This window comes from Mycena indigotica (assembly GCF_014461135.1).
Source record: "Mycena indigotica strain 171206Taipei chromosome Unknown Mind.scaff0003, whole genome shotgun sequence".
Taxonomy (NCBI): Eukaryota; Fungi; Basidiomycota; class Agaricomycetes; order Agaricales; family Mycenaceae; genus Mycena; species Mycena indigotica.
Window position 1 is genome coordinate 371,194 of NW_023503002.1, and position 18,001 is coordinate 389,194.

At 49.8% G+C, this 18,001-nt stretch overlaps 3 protein-coding genes across 3 annotated transcripts; 1 reads left to right on the forward strand and 2 right to left on the reverse strand.

Moving 5' to 3' along the window:
* Nucleotides 1-11,224: 11,224 nt before the first annotated feature.
* Nucleotides 11,225-12,394, forward strand: MIND_00296900 (Secreted protein; the record flags this gene model as incomplete). Its single annotated transcript, XM_037359831.1, has 5 exons — nt 11,225-11,438; nt 11,487-11,791; nt 11,844-12,176; nt 12,219-12,281; nt 12,329-12,394. 5 exons carry the CDS (start codon nt 11,225-11,227, stop codon nt 12,392-12,394), a joined length of 981 nt encoding a protein of 326 aa, XP_037222716.1.
* Nucleotides 12,395-12,469: 75 nt separating this feature from the next.
* MIND_00297000 (uncharacterized protein) lies at nt 12,470-13,500 on the reverse strand (the record flags this gene model as incomplete). The annotated part of the gene is made up of 3 exons (XM_037359832.1): nt 12,470-12,510; nt 12,559-13,316; nt 13,367-13,500. 3 exons carry the CDS (start codon nt 13,498-13,500, stop codon nt 12,470-12,472), a joined length of 933 nt encoding a protein of 310 aa, XP_037222717.1.
* A 67-nt stretch (nt 13,501-13,567) lies between these two features.
* On the reverse strand, nt 13,568-17,751 carry MIND_00297100 (BetaGal-dom2 domain-containing protein; the record flags this gene model as incomplete). Its single annotated transcript, XM_037359833.1, has 15 exons — nt 13,568-13,715; nt 13,763-13,816; nt 13,871-14,318; nt 14,370-14,400; nt 14,449-14,548; nt 14,596-14,650; nt 14,703-15,745; nt 15,798-16,015; nt 16,062-16,091; nt 16,136-16,222; nt 16,265-16,419; nt 16,468-16,884; nt 16,959-17,130; nt 17,182-17,404; nt 17,459-17,751. 15 exons carry the CDS (start codon nt 17,749-17,751, stop codon nt 13,568-13,570), a joined length of 3,474 nt encoding a protein of 1,157 aa, XP_037222718.1.
* Between the last annotated feature and the right edge of the window lie 250 nt (nt 17,752-18,001).

Consider the following 18,001-nt stretch of genomic DNA (forward strand, 5'->3'; position numbering starts at 1 on the left):
GGATCAAGAGAAAGCATATGATAGAATTGACCATGAATATCTTAAAAAAGTCTTAATTCATCTGGGCTTTCCTACCCGGTTTTATAACTGTGTTCTAAATTTATATACTAGAGCAAAGACAATGGTAATAATCAATGGAGAATTGAGCTCACCATTTATTGTAACACGAGGAGTAAGACAAGGCGATCCCCTATCCTGCTTATTGTTCAATCTCGCAATTGAGCCCCTAGCATGTATGTTAAGGAATTCAGAGTTGGAAGGAATTAAAGTGCCTGGAACAGAACGTAGATTACTAATCTCATTGTTTGCAGATGATACAACTATATACTTATCTAATCATGACTCCTGGACATTACTGTGGAGAATCCTGGATACATGGTGCAAAGCATCAACTGCCAAGTTCAATGTTGCCAAAACTGTTATTGTGCCATTTGGTCAGAGTAAATATCAAACAGATGTGATAAATGAAAGAAGAATCAATTCAAATTCACCAAAAGGTATTATCCCAGGATCAATGAAAATCTTGCAAGATGGCGAAAGCTTTAGGATGTTAGGTGCACATCTTGGAAATAATCTGAAAAGCTCTAATCCTTGGCCACTAGTACTAGAAAAAATTAGAGGCGATTTAGGTCGTGCTATATAGGCTAGTCCCGGGCTGGAGGGTAAGCGACATATAATAAATATGAGTATTGCAGGACGGACACAATATCTCACACGTGTTCAAGGAATGCCAGATGAAATTGAAGCAACATTAGGCAGGATGCAACATGCATTTCTATGGAATGATGAAAAGGCAAAAGTGGCTCATGATACAATACGGCTACCTATTGAGGCAGGAGGCAGAAATATATTTGATCTGGAAACCAGAAATGAAGCAATTGATTTATGGAATCTCAAAATATATCTTTCTCAAGGGAAAGAAAGACCATCCTGGTATTTCTTGGTTGATTGTCTAATAGATAATGTTTGGACAAAAAGTTACCTTCAGAAACCTGAAGGGACTATGATTAATCTATTTCTACAATCAATGAACTTACCTATTTCTAAATCTACAAAACTACCTGAAGAAATAAAAAGAATGATCAAGTCTGCAAAGAAATATAATTTTAAGATAAGTGGACTACAAATTGATATGGAAGTGAAATTACAGATGCCTCTCTGGTATCATATTTCTCTGGATGAAAAGTCTTATAAAGCTTTATTACGACATTATACTATAATTGATTGCTTAAAATTAAACCATGGTGTGCAAACTGTGAAAGATGCATTGATGTTGGCAAACAGAGAGACTATCACCGGTGGAGTGGGGCAAGATGGAGAAGAGAGAATAAGATTAGATAGCACGTGTAGAATCAGCCCAGCGGGCGCCTTGAGGCAATAGCACTCATCATACGACCTCCATCTACCTTCAGTCTGACCTATTCAGCCGTCTCCATCTTGGTGACGAGAGCGAAATTCGAACCCAGACAGTGAACGAAGTGACACTGAAAGACGGCTCCCAGAGTTAAACACCGACCGCTACATTGCACCAACACCGAAACACACGACAAACACGAGGCCAGCGAGGAGGCCTATAGACAAAGTGCCGCCAAAAACAGTGCAACCAAGAGGACCAGACGGTCGATATCTCCCGAGAAGTCGTGAGCCAACAGGACTCACAACACCACCGGCGACAGTATACACTGGAATTGGAGGAGGTTGGGATTCAATCTCGGCAATACGCTTCACACCAGAGTCCATTCCGCTACCACCATCACCCTCCGCAGACTCCGAGCCATCAGCATCGAGCCAACTTCCACTTCCACTTCCACTTCCGCTCCCAGTACCGCCACAACCCCGACCGAGAACAAGGCCACGACCAAAACCTACAGCAGACGACGACGAGATGCCAGACACAGACGTTGTGTTCTATGGCGATGCCCGACCGGGGGAGAACCCCCAAGATTTTTTAAAGGCGATGAAGCGGTTTTTTTTTGAAGCGCACGACCGCGTTCACCGATGCGCAAAAAAGTAGAGCACTTTGAGCTCTCAGTTGCATCAGCAAGCCAGGCGGAGGACTGGTTAATGGCGCAGAAGGCGACAGCTGCAGCGGCAAACCCGCCGGTAGCACTTTCCTGGGCAACGCTAACAACCGAGTTCGAGAAGCGCTGGCCACCACGCGTTCACGTCAAGGCGACGGGTGCGCAAGCAGTCAGGGAGCTTATGGAGGAGGCTGCGAAACTGAAGGCAGAGGACATCGGGGCCAAGATCCAGGATGGAGGAGTTGAGCAGTGGGGACACGTTGTGTGGGCGAGACGAATGAGGGAAATCGCAGAAAGAATCCCAGACACGGCGGGTCTATTAATTGACCAAGTGCGAACGAAACTACCACTGGTAATGCAAGAATTGCTGGAACCAGGGACAACATACGCAGATTGGCAAGCGTTCCAAACCGCGTGTAATGCGCTACCCATCGCCAAAATCGAATTCCTGAAACAGAAGCAGCAGCAAGGTATTCCGAAAGTACCTACGACAAGAACATATTCGACGCCACCAGCAAATACACTACAACGAATAGTTCAAGCCCCGTATCCATATGTCTTCGCTGGGCCTGTCAATGGGGCGCCATATGCACGAACTGGAATGGCGCAACGGCCAGTGGTGATGGCACAACCACGAGTCAATCGGCCAGCAGCGGAGCGGCTAGCGGATCTGGAGAAGAACGTCCCGCGACACCACGAGAACGACGAGGCGGGTCGGCAAGCATACCAAGCGCAAGTCCAGGATTGGCAGGCAAAACATCCAAACGGACGCACGAACGAATACCAACCATATCCCCTCCGTCCCGGCTCTGCTGCCCTAAACGCACGCGGAGCATGCTTTAACTGTGGGTTCACGGGACACCTGGCAACAAATTGCCAGAACCCATCGATGCCGGAGCTAGAAAACAAGTGGCGAAGAATTGCAGGCAGCATATATCGAGACGCAGGGCAAGCGCAACAGGAAGGAGGTCGAGAGCCAGTCCCGGTTCGGTACATTGCGGTACCTGAACATCACAACAACGCATATCCGGCCCAGCCAGTGTACATGTTCGCACCGCCGGGCATGATACCTGGCATGTATGATACCTACGGCCAGATTTCGGGAGAGATGTACGGAGAGCAGGGAAAAGGGGAAGGGCCGTCGGCTTAGAGCGTGCTCAGCCGGTGGCCCAAACCATAAACATTGCTCAATGCTCACAGGTCCCCGAGGTCACGGAGGCTCGTCTCGGGGACGAACTGGCGCCCGATTTTCTTAGTCCGATGGAAACTATGTACTCACGCGCGAATGACAACACAATTGACTTGTACGCGGTGCGGGACGTAAGTGTGGAGAAGCAAAATTCGGTACCATTCGTTTATCAAACAAAGCTGGCGGGACCTCAGGGGGAGGTTGTACGAATCAGGGCAGTATTCGACGATGGAGCAATGATAAACGCGCTCGACCGTGGAGTTTTTGAACAGGTGAAGCATCGGCTTCATCCAGCAACAACATCAACACGAACATTGCGCATGGCTGACGGGAGGATAGTCGCCTCCAACGGAATGTGGCAGGGGATGGTCGAGGTGGAGGGGTTGAAGCAGCATGGCACTTTCGAGATCTTCGATAGCAGGGGCGCGTGGGCCATGTTGTTTGGAAAACCATTGCTGGAAGCATTTAATGCTATTCACGACTACGCGACTGATGTCTTATGGCTCAAGAACGATAAGCAAGAGCAACAATCTATCAAGAATCAGTTCGCAACTTGGAACGCAAGCACCAAAAGTCTCGTTGGATATACAACAGATGTCAAACAGCGCACAATGCTTCCGGGGGGTCTTTGCGCGCCCCCCGCGAGGCAAGTCTCATACAGTACATGCATTGTCGAACCCAATGATAAAATACTGGCAGGAGTGCTGACACGTAACAAAGGGGAATCAAAAGCGAACACAATAACGAGTTTAGAACTCGAGGGGGACAGTTGTGTGTCCCCCGCGAGGCCAGTGGAATTTTACGGCACACAGGACAAAACTGACACTCAAAGAGAGCAGGAGCATATAGGGGAGTTCAAAACGCACAAGATACGACAGCGCGTGAAACCTCAGGGGAGTCAACGCGCACTCCCCGTGAGGGAAGTAGAACACAACGCAACAGAGATAATGAGTACCGCTGATGAAGAATTAGACAAGGTGCAGAGTACCGCCACAATACAAGAGCAGGAGCATGAAATATACCAGGGGGACAATACGCAGTCCCCCGCAAGGGAAGTTCCTTATCGCCCGCCGGCCAACACTATCCCTCTCGATATTGATTCAGCATTGCATAGTGCGGCGAATCAAGGCGATGTATGGAATGTAACCGAGCACGAGGGAGATATTGGGCAAGAGCAACCAATTCGGCGTCGATGTTCAAGACCCTTCTATCCTGACACGGAAAACAGACCCGTTCAAGCCTGCGCGTGTCGAGGCGATTATGAGTCAGATCCGGATCGGCAATGACCTAACAGCAGACGAGCACAAGCGTGTGGAAGATGTTCTACGCTCATTTGCGGATTGCTTTGCTCTATCCATGAGCGAAGTACTGCCTGTTGAGGGTGCGGAACACCGACTCAACATACCAAACCGTGACAATGTCAAGTTCCGAACCAACCCGCGTCAGCGACCATTAACAACACCTCAGCGACAATATCTATACAAGGCAGTTGACAAAATGCTAGACGCTGGGATTATAGAAGCTATCAACCATCGTGACGTGAAGTGCTGTGGAATGACGACTCTAGCAAAGAAAGCACATGATGGAGGGGGATTAACTCTAGAGGAACTACAGCAGCGCGTCAACGATGAATGTGTGGCGAATGGATACCCCGCCATCTTCGAGGGCCTACCTGAGCGCACGGAACAAGACGCAACAGTGTCGACAGCCGCAGCCGAAGACCCAAAATGGCGTATATGTCAAGACTTCAACGACCTCAACAAGGTGACGGAAGTGCCGCGGATGCCACAGGGAGACATCCGCCTCAAACAGCAGCGTCTAAGTGGCCATCGATGGCTCAACACGTTCGACTTCACATCTGGGTTTTATGCATGCGCAATCGCGCAGGAAGATCAACCGTATATCTGTTTCTATATTGAAGGGCGAGGGTTCTTTAAATATCTTAGAATGCCTTTCGGCTTGACAGGAGCACCTTCAACATTTGCGCAACTCACAGCAGATGCAATGGGCGATCTGGTAGGACTGTTGTTTGAGTTGGTGGTTGACGATGGCGGTATGGCGGGCGACGACTTTGAGCAGATGCTTCAAGACACCATGACACTGTTGACACGCGTACGCGAAAAGAACTTGTCACTTTCGGCAGCAAAATCTGGGTTCTTCCTATCGAGCGCAGTGTTTGCGGGCGGGAGAGTCAGCCAAAATGGGATCGCACCAGACTTCAAAAAGCTCACAGCAGTCGTAAACTGGGAGCGTCCGCAGAATATTCAAAATTTAGGCGCTTTCTTGGGGCTCACAGGATATTTCCGCACCCTTATTAAGGGCTACGCGGCGATCGCGCAGCCACTGACCGACTTATGCAAACTGGTCCAAATGCCAAAGCATGGCAGCCAAAATGCGTATCGAAACGCAATGCAGCAGTTCAAACTAGATAGCATCTGGCAGCGACAACATACACATGCATTTTTGCAATTAAAAGCGGCACTCACCAGTGACCCCGTATTGAAGGGCCCGAAGTTTGATGGCACTCCCTTCATTGTCACGACAGATGGATGCAAGACCGGCTTTGCAGGAATGCTGTCGCAGCGGTTCGAGACAACGGACAACAATGTCAGGGGAAACCCTGATGCCGTCACTTGATCCCATCAAGCGCCGCGTCTCCGCTCGCGTCTCCACGTCTCCGCTCGTGTTTCCGTGTCTCCACACCCTGACGCTCTCCCTCCACTGCCCGCACCACATCCCACATCCAGTAATCCCTAGTCTTCGACTTCCCTGGCCACCCCTTTCCGGGAGCCTCTCCGGAGTCACCATCAGGGATCACTAATGCCATCGGAGACCTCTCCGGATGTGGATGCACCACTTCCCTCTAGACCTTGAGCCTATGGCCTGCCAGCCTCTCTGGGCTGTCACTTATCAAGGTCTCCCTACGATCTCTAGCTGCTGGACCTCTTAGGTGTCTCCAACCTATGTCAGCGTTCGGGCTTACGTTCGGATGGCTGAGCCTTGCCATGGCTCCGCTTCCCACTCCGCCACCACGGCCCCCGTCATCGGGTCTCCCTTTGGGTGAGGCCTACTGCCGTTAAGGCTCGTGCCTACCGCAGCGCCCCAGGCTGCACGCCCTCACACCCACCTCTCTGGAGACGTCCGGGGACGTCTCCGAGTGACCCTCCTGTCGCTACCCTCCAGTGGTCATGGCTGGCCGCCATTCCCATTGGTCCTCTCCGACACTCCCCGGCCCTTGGGCTAGACCAGACTCCTTCCCTTTCCGCTCCACGCCTTCCCTCTCTGTTTCCGGCCGTCACGTCACGGTCACACACCCGGAGTCGATTCCGATTCCGGTTCCGATTCCGGTTGTCACGGTCACGGTCACAAGCGGAGACGCTCAGAGGCAGCCTGGACCTCCCGAAGCCCTTCTTAGGCCTTCTAAGGATGCCTGGGCTCCTCCCTTGGCATCACGGTCCCAAACCTGCCTCTCCGGAGCTTCGAGGGCTACTCGACACTCACCTAGGGTCCATTAGCGACACCTGACTTCTCCCATGCGTCGTTCGTCGCTATGCAGTCACTCTATCATTACTCTGGTCACTAGTATATAGTAGTGCACCTGAGCAGAGGGCTCCTTGGCTTGTTCTCTAAGGATTCCCCCTCTGCTCAGGTGAGTCTGTAGCGTCCCTTCCTGTTGTAGTAGTTCACTAAGGATTCCCCCTCTGCTCAGGACTCTGATTTCGAGCCTCGCGAGGTTGCCCTTACAAACAAGGGCAGAACAGTTACCCGAGCTCATCCCGTGGCATTTGCGTCTAAGAGAACGTCAGCCAGCGAAGAGAAGTACAAACCATTCCTGCTTGAGTTTGCGGCACTCAAGTTCAGCCTCGACAAGTTTGCAGACATCATTTGGGGCTTCCCAGTGGAGATCGAAACGGACTGTCGTGCCCTACGAGACAATCTGCTCAACGAAAAACTCAACGCGACCCACGCACGCTGGAGAGACGGAGTTTTGGCATATCACATCATCGACGTGAGACACCGACCAGGGCTATTGAATCCAGCAGCAGACGGGCTCAGTCGACAGTATGCAGATAAGGCGGTAGAACAAGGGGATGGTCACGAGTGGACAGTGGCAGAGGACTGGGAAGCACGCACCCACCTTCAGCACGATATATTTGCCATCGCGACAGAGGCACTCACCGCAGATCAGCAAGCACTCCGCGACCGCTTCAAAGACGAGAAGTTATTTGCACAGGTCATTGATTCGATCCTGGAGGTGGAGCGTGGAGACAGTTTGCAAGAGAAGAAGCGGGCGCAGCATCGGGCAAAAAGCTACGTGATTATGGACAACAAGTTGTGGCGAGTACCAGGGTACAAGTCAATTAGAGCGGAGTCGCGGCAGGAATGCATCACGCAAAAAGAGGCCAAGGAGATGGCCTGGGACATCCATCGCAAAAACGGTCACTTTGGCCGGGACTTGATCAAGATTCAAATGCTCAGCAAAGTCTCGAGCCCAAGGCTCGACCAGTCAATCATTGCCGCAATCAGTGAGTGCGGAAAATGTAAAGGGTTTGGTCCGGCGCATCTACACTCACTACTAGAGCCAATAACGCGAAGACACCCCTTTGAGTTAATGGTAACGGATACACTGTCCATGCCAAAGGGCAAGGGAGGTTTCACAAAAGTCTCACTGTTCATCGACGTGTACGCGCAGCGCGTTTGGGCAAGAAAACTCAAGACAGCAGCATCGGGGCGAACTACCCGGGCAGCACTCGAACATTTGTTCACGGAATATCCAGCACCCGAAACACTAATGTCTGACGGCGGGCCAGAGTTTGACAACATAGAGGTACGAGAGTTCTGTGAATCAAAAGGGACAGTGCTACATATCACCCCGGCGTACTCTCCCTGGGTAAACGGACTGGTCGAAGGGATGAATGCGAAACTCCTGGCAATCTTGAAACGAATGTGCGCACCTGATCTTGGGGAAGACGCAGGATGGGAAGAACTCCCCGAAAAATGGCCTGAATACCTGGATGGGGCGGTAGAGATCCTAAACAATAGGATACTGCCGCATTTGCGATACTCCCCGAATGAGCTTCTATTTGGACTAGTGGTCAATACTCACCGCACACCAACAGATATCGCTGGTCAACCGCCTAGCAACGAGGAAGTGGAGATCCAGATGGCCTACGTAGACCAGCAACGACTCGACGGATACAGCCAGATAGTCCAACATGCCGAACAGAGGAAAGCGAAGTTTGACGCACGCGTCCAGGCAAGAGCACCACGGGAGGTCATCTTTGGCACGGGCCAACTAGTACAGGTCTATCGGAGCGACCTCGAGCACACGGTCAGTGCGGAAAGGAAGATAGTGATCAAATGGTCAGCACCACGACGAGTGAAGGACCGAATCAGAAACTCTTACATCCTCGAAACCTTGGAAGGATTGCCGATACCAGGACGGTTCCACGCAAGACGGCTACGGAGATTCATACCGCGTACAGGAACAGCGCTTGCAGAAGTCCAAGCAGCAGTTGAAGAAGAGCTGGGTCTTGCGGCTGAAGTGGGAGACAAGGAGGCGGAAGAAGGGGAGTTTGTTGAGGAGGAGTCGATTTTGCGCAACGAGGACGTTGCGATTTGAAAGGGTGGGCAGATGGAGTGGGGCAAGATGGAGAAGAGAGAATAAGATTAGATAGCACGTGTAGAATCAGCCCAGCGGGCGCCTCGAGGCAATAGCACTCATCATACGACCTCCATCTACCTTCAGTCTGACCTATTCAGCCGTCTCCACCGGACAGAAACCACATACAATGAATCTTTCTGGTATCTCTAGACAAAACTGTGGTTGTGATGCATGTTCATATGATAGGAAAACACTAAGATGTGATCATCCAGGAAAATGTATTAATATATGTCAAAAATTATTGCTATGTATTGATGATAAATGGAATCCTCTCTGTGACACAAATGATAATTTCTCTCTCACAGAAGAAGAAAGATCACAAAATTTGCTCCCATTCACTACTGAATATAGCAGAACTTTTGATGTGAATTACAGATCTAATAAATTGACTGAGGTGTGCCAAATCTTTGTAGATGATGACACCTTTATATCCTCTCATCCAGCAAGAAGACAATATAAGGAGAATAATAATACTTTAGATATTGTTAATATATTCATAAATACTAAGGTTGTCAGTCCAGGTGAGTATAAACCTAGATTACTAATTGCATTGAGAATGGAATCTACTCAAGAGTTTGGTGATAATAAGAAATTTGAAATACAATTTACCAATTCATCAATACCATTGAACTTTCAAACAGCCTGGTTAGGTGCACTTATGCTGGTGCTTGAACTTGTTGGTCTTCATTGTATTCTGAACATTTGCACTGCTGACTCTGTGTTGTCTGATCTGTTGGTTAAAAAATGTGCTATGCTTGAAAATGACATGTCAAATCCTATTTTTTCTTTGTTTACTTCTTGTCTTTCTTATATGAAGGAGAGGACAGAGAAAACCTACTTCACAAAAGCTCTTGAGAATAAAGCCAGTTTGGGAACTGATGGTCCTTTTATTCCATGGTTGATAGAAACACAACCTGATATCACTTTTCACATACCAGGTATGACACTACAAAGTGGCTCTCAAAGGATATTTTCAAAGATTATTAAATCAAGATATAAAATACCTATACGTAAATCAACTTTTATCAATATAGAAAGAACTCGAACAACAATAAAGGAGATAGCACATTACGAACCAACAGATGCTGCTATATGGAAATCAATTAGATCAATGAACTTTAGTGTTAAAATAAGAGATCTACTATGGAAAACAATGCATAATACATTCAAGGTAGGACTATTTTGGGATAATATTCCTCATCTACAAACCTTTGGTGAATGTCCTCTGTGTAAGGTTCCTGAAACTCTAGAACATATTATGCTAGAATGCATAGCCATAGAGAGAATATATATTTGGAAACTCACTGAACTACTGTGGAGTAAGAAATTCAATAAATGGCCAAATATTGAGTGGGGGTTGGTACTGGGATGCAATCTAACCAAATTTCATACTAATAAAGGTACTCCCCAACCTCACAAAGATCGGCTGTTCAGCATTTTAGTTTCAGCTGCATGGTATATGATTTGGAATATGAGAAATGAAAGACGTCTAAAAAGTCCTGGTAAGATATTCCAAGTTCATGAAGTACATAATCGATGGTTAATGATGATAAATTTGATACTTCAACGGGATAGAATTTTAACTAATAAAAATAAATTTGATAAACTAGCTATTGACTACCAAGTAGTACTAAATACTTGGAGTGGACTTCTGCTGGATGAAGACTCCTTGCCGGATAACTGGATATATGAAAAGGGGGTTTTAGTGGGTATTCTACCCTTGAAGAAAGGTGTTGGATAAATCACACCATTGTAGGAGTCCCACACTGGTTTTAAATCGTGCATAAAGGCATTTCCCCCTGAGCTTACTTCCCGGCATTTTACTGGCAATTTCCAGTGTACCCAGCGGATGTTCTTTGGAATGCTTCTGCAGACTGAAGTCCATTACTTCAAATGCTACAAAAAAAAAAAAAAAAAAGATAAGGCCGAGGTAAGATCGGACTTATCGGACACCGACATCGTGACTGATGATCGCACAGCCAATCGGCGGTTGTCTCCGTTCCATCATCTTCTCGACCATTGCTGGCGTCTGGGTTTGTGGGCTCTTGGGAACGATGTGCAAGAGAAACCTTCATCCCAATTGTCAGTCCCACAGTGAGCCCCACCCGATCAGAATTGCTGATAGGAAACGCTGCCAGTGAATAGTTTCTCCGCCGACTTAGATTCAGAGGCAGAAGCAAAAAAGACTCAAAGTCGACGGGCACGGGACGTCCAGGAACGTATGAGCCACGTGAAGGCCCCGTTCATGACAAGGTTTCCTGCCTCTCATGGGACGAGCAAGTTGGCTACCACGCCCACCAATGCCGCCGGCGCCACCTGAGGTCATTTGCCCCCACAGAAGCACACAATATGAACGTATGGAGGCATATCTGTCAATCGGTTACCAAATGGCTTCTGCATCCATGGCGCACAAATAGGCATCGACGATCACCGAATAGCTCAATGCTTCCCCACATCCTCCCCCTCCTGCAGCTGAGCGCTCTATTTCTCCCAGCATATGGGCATAGAGGGCCTCCCGCTTGGTATACGCGGAACAAGAACACAATCCAAACCATCTACAACTGTACGTCTCCCATCACCAGTCCTTGCCCTTCATTCTGAGACCTACCAGTAACAATCTATCCCGCAAACGCTGTTATTATAACCCAGGGCGCTGCCGCCGTCCCTCCGGGGCTCTTTGCCACCAATGCTACAGGACGTGTGGCTCCCGTCGGCGAGTTCGATGGATTTCAAGATTCCATAGAGTACTTTTGGGGTCTTGCACCTTTACCCAACACCGGCGGCGTCATCGTCAGCGCGACACTCCAAGAGTTCACATCCGGCTGCCCCGAGGTGGCCGCAAGCACCGTCTACCTGCGAATCAACTCGGTCAACGATGATGGGTCTGATGCTGGATTTCTGACCACCCTCAAACAGGTGAGCGCGTCGGTCAACTGTCCCTACCCGAAACGATGACGAGCTGGTATAGACTGCGTTTTGGAATTTCGACTCTACGGGTGCCGTCCAGCGGTACGATGCGTTCATTCCCAATCTCGATCCATTGGCCAGCTTAACCCATGGGTTTGGAGATAACGTCGACGCTGGGGTCGGCTTGTTTAGCCCTGCCGGGATGGCAAAGCTTATTGGGGCTGTTTGTGAGGCGCAGGCGCAGACCTGCGTTGGACCAGACCAGGTCTACTCAGACGCCAACGACTGTATCGCAACGCTGTCTGCAAAACCATTTGGACGCTTCGACGAAGCATGGGGCGACAACGTTGCCTGTCGCTCAATCCATGTTCTCCTGACCTCAATTCGCCCAGATGTAAGCTTCTGCTCTTCTAGAACTGCACTAACCATGCAATAGGTGCATTGTGCGCATGTGGGACCCACGGGCGGAGGAAAGTGCATCCAGAAGCACTACACAACGGCGAGTTTCATTTATTTCCATGATTCTGGGATACTAACCGTATGTAGGATTACTTCGATGATACCCAACTATTCGGACCCAAGAAGGTTTTCAGCTGCGAAACTTACTGGTAGTGCCAATCAATATACGGTACAGCCCATAAACGCGAATACTTGGAGTGTTTCTCGGGCCCCCCTTATGTACTTGATTCAAATTATTGGATGAGGTGTATAAAGTGCATAATTGTCTTCTGCGAATTGTCAGCGCGTCCTTTGTCTTCTCGCTGGCTGTAACTTACTGTCAATTGTACCAGCAATGCGTTTCTGGACGAAGTCTTCCGCTTGCATCCAATAATCGCCGCTTCTATTCATCGTAGTTCCGTCGCTCCAGTTTCGTGCCCAGAAACCTATCCCATCGGCCAGAAACACGAAGCCCGGATGCCTTCGAAGGGCAAGACCCAATCGAAGCTCCTTCGATCCTCCACCGGCAACATAACGGATTAGTGCAAAAACCTGAAGCCCGCCCGCTGGGAAGAGGGCGGCAACAACATGGTCTGACATCTGCGATGGGAGCGCATTCCATTGGTTGGTTGAACAAGCGAGATGCGTGAGCGACGGCAGCAAAAGAACGTCCTGCCAAAGGCGTTCGTTATCTGCGGAGGATAATGAAACTTCGTCGAGGAATTCGGCATGGGTCAGATGCGCAAGACACGGACGATGTGAGATTTGGTACTGCAATGCAGCCAGGTCAAAGAAGTCGCTCAGGCGCCCCTGGAAGACCCTGAGGCCGCTGACCGGATCGAGCGCCCCATGGAAGGAGGCGACTGCGAAAACCATGATGCGCCGCAAACCCGTGCAGATTTGGAGCACCTTGGTTATCTCTGCCGGACGCAGACTGCTCAAGAGAAGATGTTGTACAGTGCGAGCAAGCCACGATCGGCCTTTCAGCTCGACGACACGATCGAAAGTCTCAAAAGTGATTAGCGGGATGGTTGAGGAGATGCTTCCCAGTGGAAACGGTCCAATAACGATGGCACGGTAGAGTAGAGGCTCAACCCTGAATGCAATGCAATATGAGTCTGCGTCATGGATAGAACATGAATTCACCAGTCTTTGACGCGCCACGCGACCAGCATAAGTACGCGGATGCCGTCCGGGTTGCTGTTGACTGCAGCCAGTCGAAATATCAGCCGCTCCAGGTCGGGCGGAAAGTAAGGCTCGTGAGCTATTTGGTCAGTCATGGCCGCAGGGAACAAGACACGGTGTGGGAATGAGGTATGATTGTGATCGGATAAGCACTAATCACATTCACAGGTATTCTCGGCCTACATTCGACCACGGTGGATTGTCGCTTGTGATGCCCTCTAATGCTGAATCGTACACCTGATCGACAATGAGCCTGAGCTTCGGCCGAACGGGTACATCCTCCATTGCCCATAATGCTACGGCGACAGTGCTGTAACAGTTTAGATCAAGACGACATGAGGAACAAGGCAACCATACTTTTGCCCTTGGTAGTCAAGTATTCCTTGGTGAACGGGGAACTTGGCCTGCGGGCTGCAATGCAAACACTTAGCGTGTTCTGCTGAAGAAGTTGAAGGAGTGGCATACCCTAAATTCGCAATTCGTTTGCCCATCATCCACCCATTGACGAACAAATACGCGCGGTACGGCTGGCCCAGTGTGTCCTCGAAGTGGAAGGACAGGTGCACATCGAGGAACGGCTGGATGCTCAGCGTGAAATCCGTTATGAAGAAGGCAATTCCAGCTACATCTCCCGGAATGCCCAGATCGAGTTCGCGCGCGAGCCAGGAGGACGTATCGAAGCCAGGAAGATGCCAACCACGCCGCTCACCGAACAGACCGCCTTCGTTGAAAATGCCGCGTGTTTTGTCGGGAAATCTATCGGTGGGTAGTTTGAGCACCGTCCTCTCTTGTCTTGGGACTACTTGCCCTGTGTATCCCCCAACTTTCCCTTGCACCTTCCATGAGCCAAACTGTCCTCGGTCGAGGGAGAAGCCGCGAATGCCGCGCGGATTTCGGGAGCTATCAGCATTATCTACATGGAAACTCTCAGTAATTTGACGGGAATCCGGCGTCACATGCATACTGCCGTCAGTCTCGTTTAAACCCATGTTGTCCTAGAAGATAAGTAAGTATGAAACACAAGCAAATGAACTACAGCTTACTTGAACAACGGTAACGACATTCTCCCCTGCTCTCAACGAATTGCCAGGTAGAAGGAATTTGTCGTCTGTCTCTTCTATCACATTCATATTGTTCGTCGAGCTGAGATGCGTTTAGAACAATGAAAGCACCATGGAGAGCACACTTACTTTCCGTATGATGTCCCCAAGAAGTTTTCATTTAGCCACACACTGGCCGCAAATGCTAGATATTCAAATAAGATTCTGGTGAACAATTAAGTGGTCAGAGTGAATACCTTGGCCGCCGTTGATGGATAGATTAAGATGCGTAGGTTCATGGCCTTGCGCAACGTTGAAGTGTCCGCGCCATAACACAATATTCTCGCAGCTGACGGCGATCAAATCGACAGAATAGGATAAAGTAAGGCACCCACAAACCGTAATCGCATCCGTACAGAATGCGCCCATCGCCATACAGCATCTCTTTTGGGGGACGTTTGTCTCGGTCCTATTCGCCACAGTCCACTTGGTATCGTCGAAGTTAATGTCTGCCTCCGGAAGGCTGTCTGCATATCGCCATCCGGTCAGCTCCGGGACGACGACGGAGGTAGCCGAAGCACGGATTGGGAGACGATATGACTTGATGCTTTCGTTTGAGGTTAGAGAGTCTGGCGCTCCGAGTGGGATCCCATTCCATGATATGCGTCGGATGCTAGGCGGGAGGATAGCCGTGAAGCGAACCTCTGCCGCCAAATCGCCCCTCAAAGCAAGACTTGTTCCGTTGTCCCCCAGAGTCGCGCTACGAACGAGGTATGGTCCACCAACAAGTACACTCGAGTTGGTGCCAATACCCCAAAAGTTGCCGAATGGATCGGTGTTTGAGGAGAGACCAGGAGCCCAGAAGGTTTGTGCAGTCTCGCTATCCGCGAAGAGGACGAGCTGAGTGTCGGAGTCGTGGATCGTTATGAGACCTCCAGCCGTTCCCGAAAGGATTGATATCACCGTCCCCAAACGGCCATCCGCTAGAACGACATTATATTTTGCCTCCGGCGCATGGAACCACGGATTTGGCACCCCAGTCATCGTCATCGCAAACTCGTGGCTTTGGTCGGCTCTGCCATGTAACAAGAGCACATCTCGATTGCCGATGGTCCCCGCAAAGAATATTCTAGCGGTAGAGTAAACGAGCAACGAATCTGGGCGTGTGCCGAAGTGGTAATCCGTGACAATCGTCTTGGCTTCGCGGCCAGACAGCGTCAACGCTGGCGCAGCTAGAGGAACCCATAGATTTCCTCCAGCGGTCAGCGTTTCAAGCAATAACTTGAAATCGACGGTAAGACTGCGAGATATCAGTCGATATTTAATGGTAAACAGCAAGTTTTGACGCATACTTGGATATCGAGTTTGTTTGTCGTGCTACCCAAAATCCGGCACCGGAGTCGGGGTTTTGGAGTTTTGTGACGAAAACAGCGGGGTTGCTTGACACGGTCAAACCAGTGCGCGAGTCCGCTACCCACTCAGTTTTCGCAAACTCCGGAGATGAGCGAATAAACATCCCTTGCAGCTTGAGCTCGTCGTATTTCGACGTTAATGCACGGGACTCAGATATCTGCTGATGATTGAGAAACAATAAGAAACAAGCCACAGCTATTTACCGCAGCCCCATAGTCATACGAGGTATAAACCTAGTCGAATGAGTGGAGAAGGCAAGCTGACAATATATACTGACGCCGCTAACATCAGTGTTGTTAGCAGACGGAGAGTAAGTGAGACGGGAAACACTCACGGGAAAGGAAGGCCACCCCAACTCGTCCCACTAATTGTTGCTTAGCTCTTTAAGATATTGTTACCAGTTTACATACCCGTAGAGCATATAATAATTGATCAGTTTCGCGTTGCTTGCCCAAAGATCCATATTGAAAACCGATTGAAAGTCCGGTCCAGTAAGAACACCACAAGGTCCATAACCGGGAGAATTGGGTCCCCAGGCGTCAAACGAACCTGCTTGGAACTCTGACGCAGTGTCAGAGGGGAGAGATAGAGAGAGACGCGAAAGCCCACCAGGAATATACCATGGCTGAGATGGATTCACTCGCTGGTGGTATTCATGATAGTTGTCCACAACAGGTCGCCAAGTTGAAGGATGCGAGCAGTCGAATCGTTGAGGGTATGAGTCAAGTCTTGCCATCCAGTTAGATAATAGCTGACAATATGCTCGCGGTACTTCACCCGTAGAGATCCACAGCACCCTTCGCAGGAAGATGATTAGGCGGAAGGAAACGAAGCCAGATGCACGCACTGTCCCGTTGATGAAGTTTCCAGCTTGATTTGGGTCGTTGTAGGTCAGTGGGACCTCGATACCACCATTACGAAATGCAGCAAGGAGTTCTTCGTAGTACTCTCCGTGTCCAGTATAGTTTTGAGTAAACTCGTTATCTTTGAGAAAGATGAGCAGAGAGGGCCTTCTCTGTTGCGGCCCTTACCAATTTGTACGGCTAACGAGGGACGTCAAAAGTGCGCCGAGGTACGCGAAAAAAGAAGGGGGGAAATACCAATAACGGGACCACCACGATGAATCTGATATGCCGCCGTTTCGCGGACAACAGCTTCAATATACTTCGTCCAAGCTTGAGACCATTCCGAGTCATTCGTCCGTAGCCGACCTCCAACCTCCGTCGTCACCCAGTGCGCTATCCCTCCTGCAGACGTCTCGGCGTTGATGTACTAACAAGAGACAAGGTCAGTTTGGTATGAACCTGGCAATTGACCACACACCGGTCCGGGTCTGACAACAACCCACAGCCCCGCCGCCATCGCGGCTTCGTACAATGGCTTCAGAGCCCTGAATCCCTCGAAGTCCGTAACGCCGCGTGACGGGTTGCTGAGGCCCATATGAACGTAGATGCTAATGGCGCTGAGCCCCGCAGCTTTGGCCTTCTCCAGAATGTCTGGCCATAACGAAGGTACCGGAAGCCTCCATGTATGGAATTCACCGGAACTGTGCAGAAGGTTCCAGTCAGTATTTGAAGCTGTGAAAGGCACCAGGACACACTGTAAGAACAACCGCTGTCCTCTGACGATGAGGCTATAATTGTCGAACTTGACATCCTCCGTACGGCTGAATTCATGTGTAGCAGTCTGTTCTAGTCGGTGGTCGTGTTGGTGGAGGAAGAACTGCCAGGACATCTGGGCTATAACGCGGTTGATTATGCAGACCAAGCGCACCTTGTGGAAGACTTGCAGGCCAAGAAAGAGTAGGAAGAGAAGGAAGAGAGTTTTCGGCTCCGCTGGTAGCTTTTGCGTTGCCGGACGATGTACGTCGTGTCCGCCGACGCGTTTGCTCATCGTCGAAGGCAACGCCAAGAAGGGTGATTGCCGTTGCCGTCCGTGACAGTCAACGCGATCCCGTGATCAACATCTTCACGCATGCAATCATGGGGCCTGTGGCTTTGTCGCGGAGTCGAACGCAGGAGGAGCTCAGCTGTGGCACTCTATGTAACCCGAAACTTCCAAATGCCTTCCAAGTACGCGTTCAAGCTCGTCACGATCAACGGTCTCGTCGATTAATAATAATAATAAGGCCATCATGATCAGA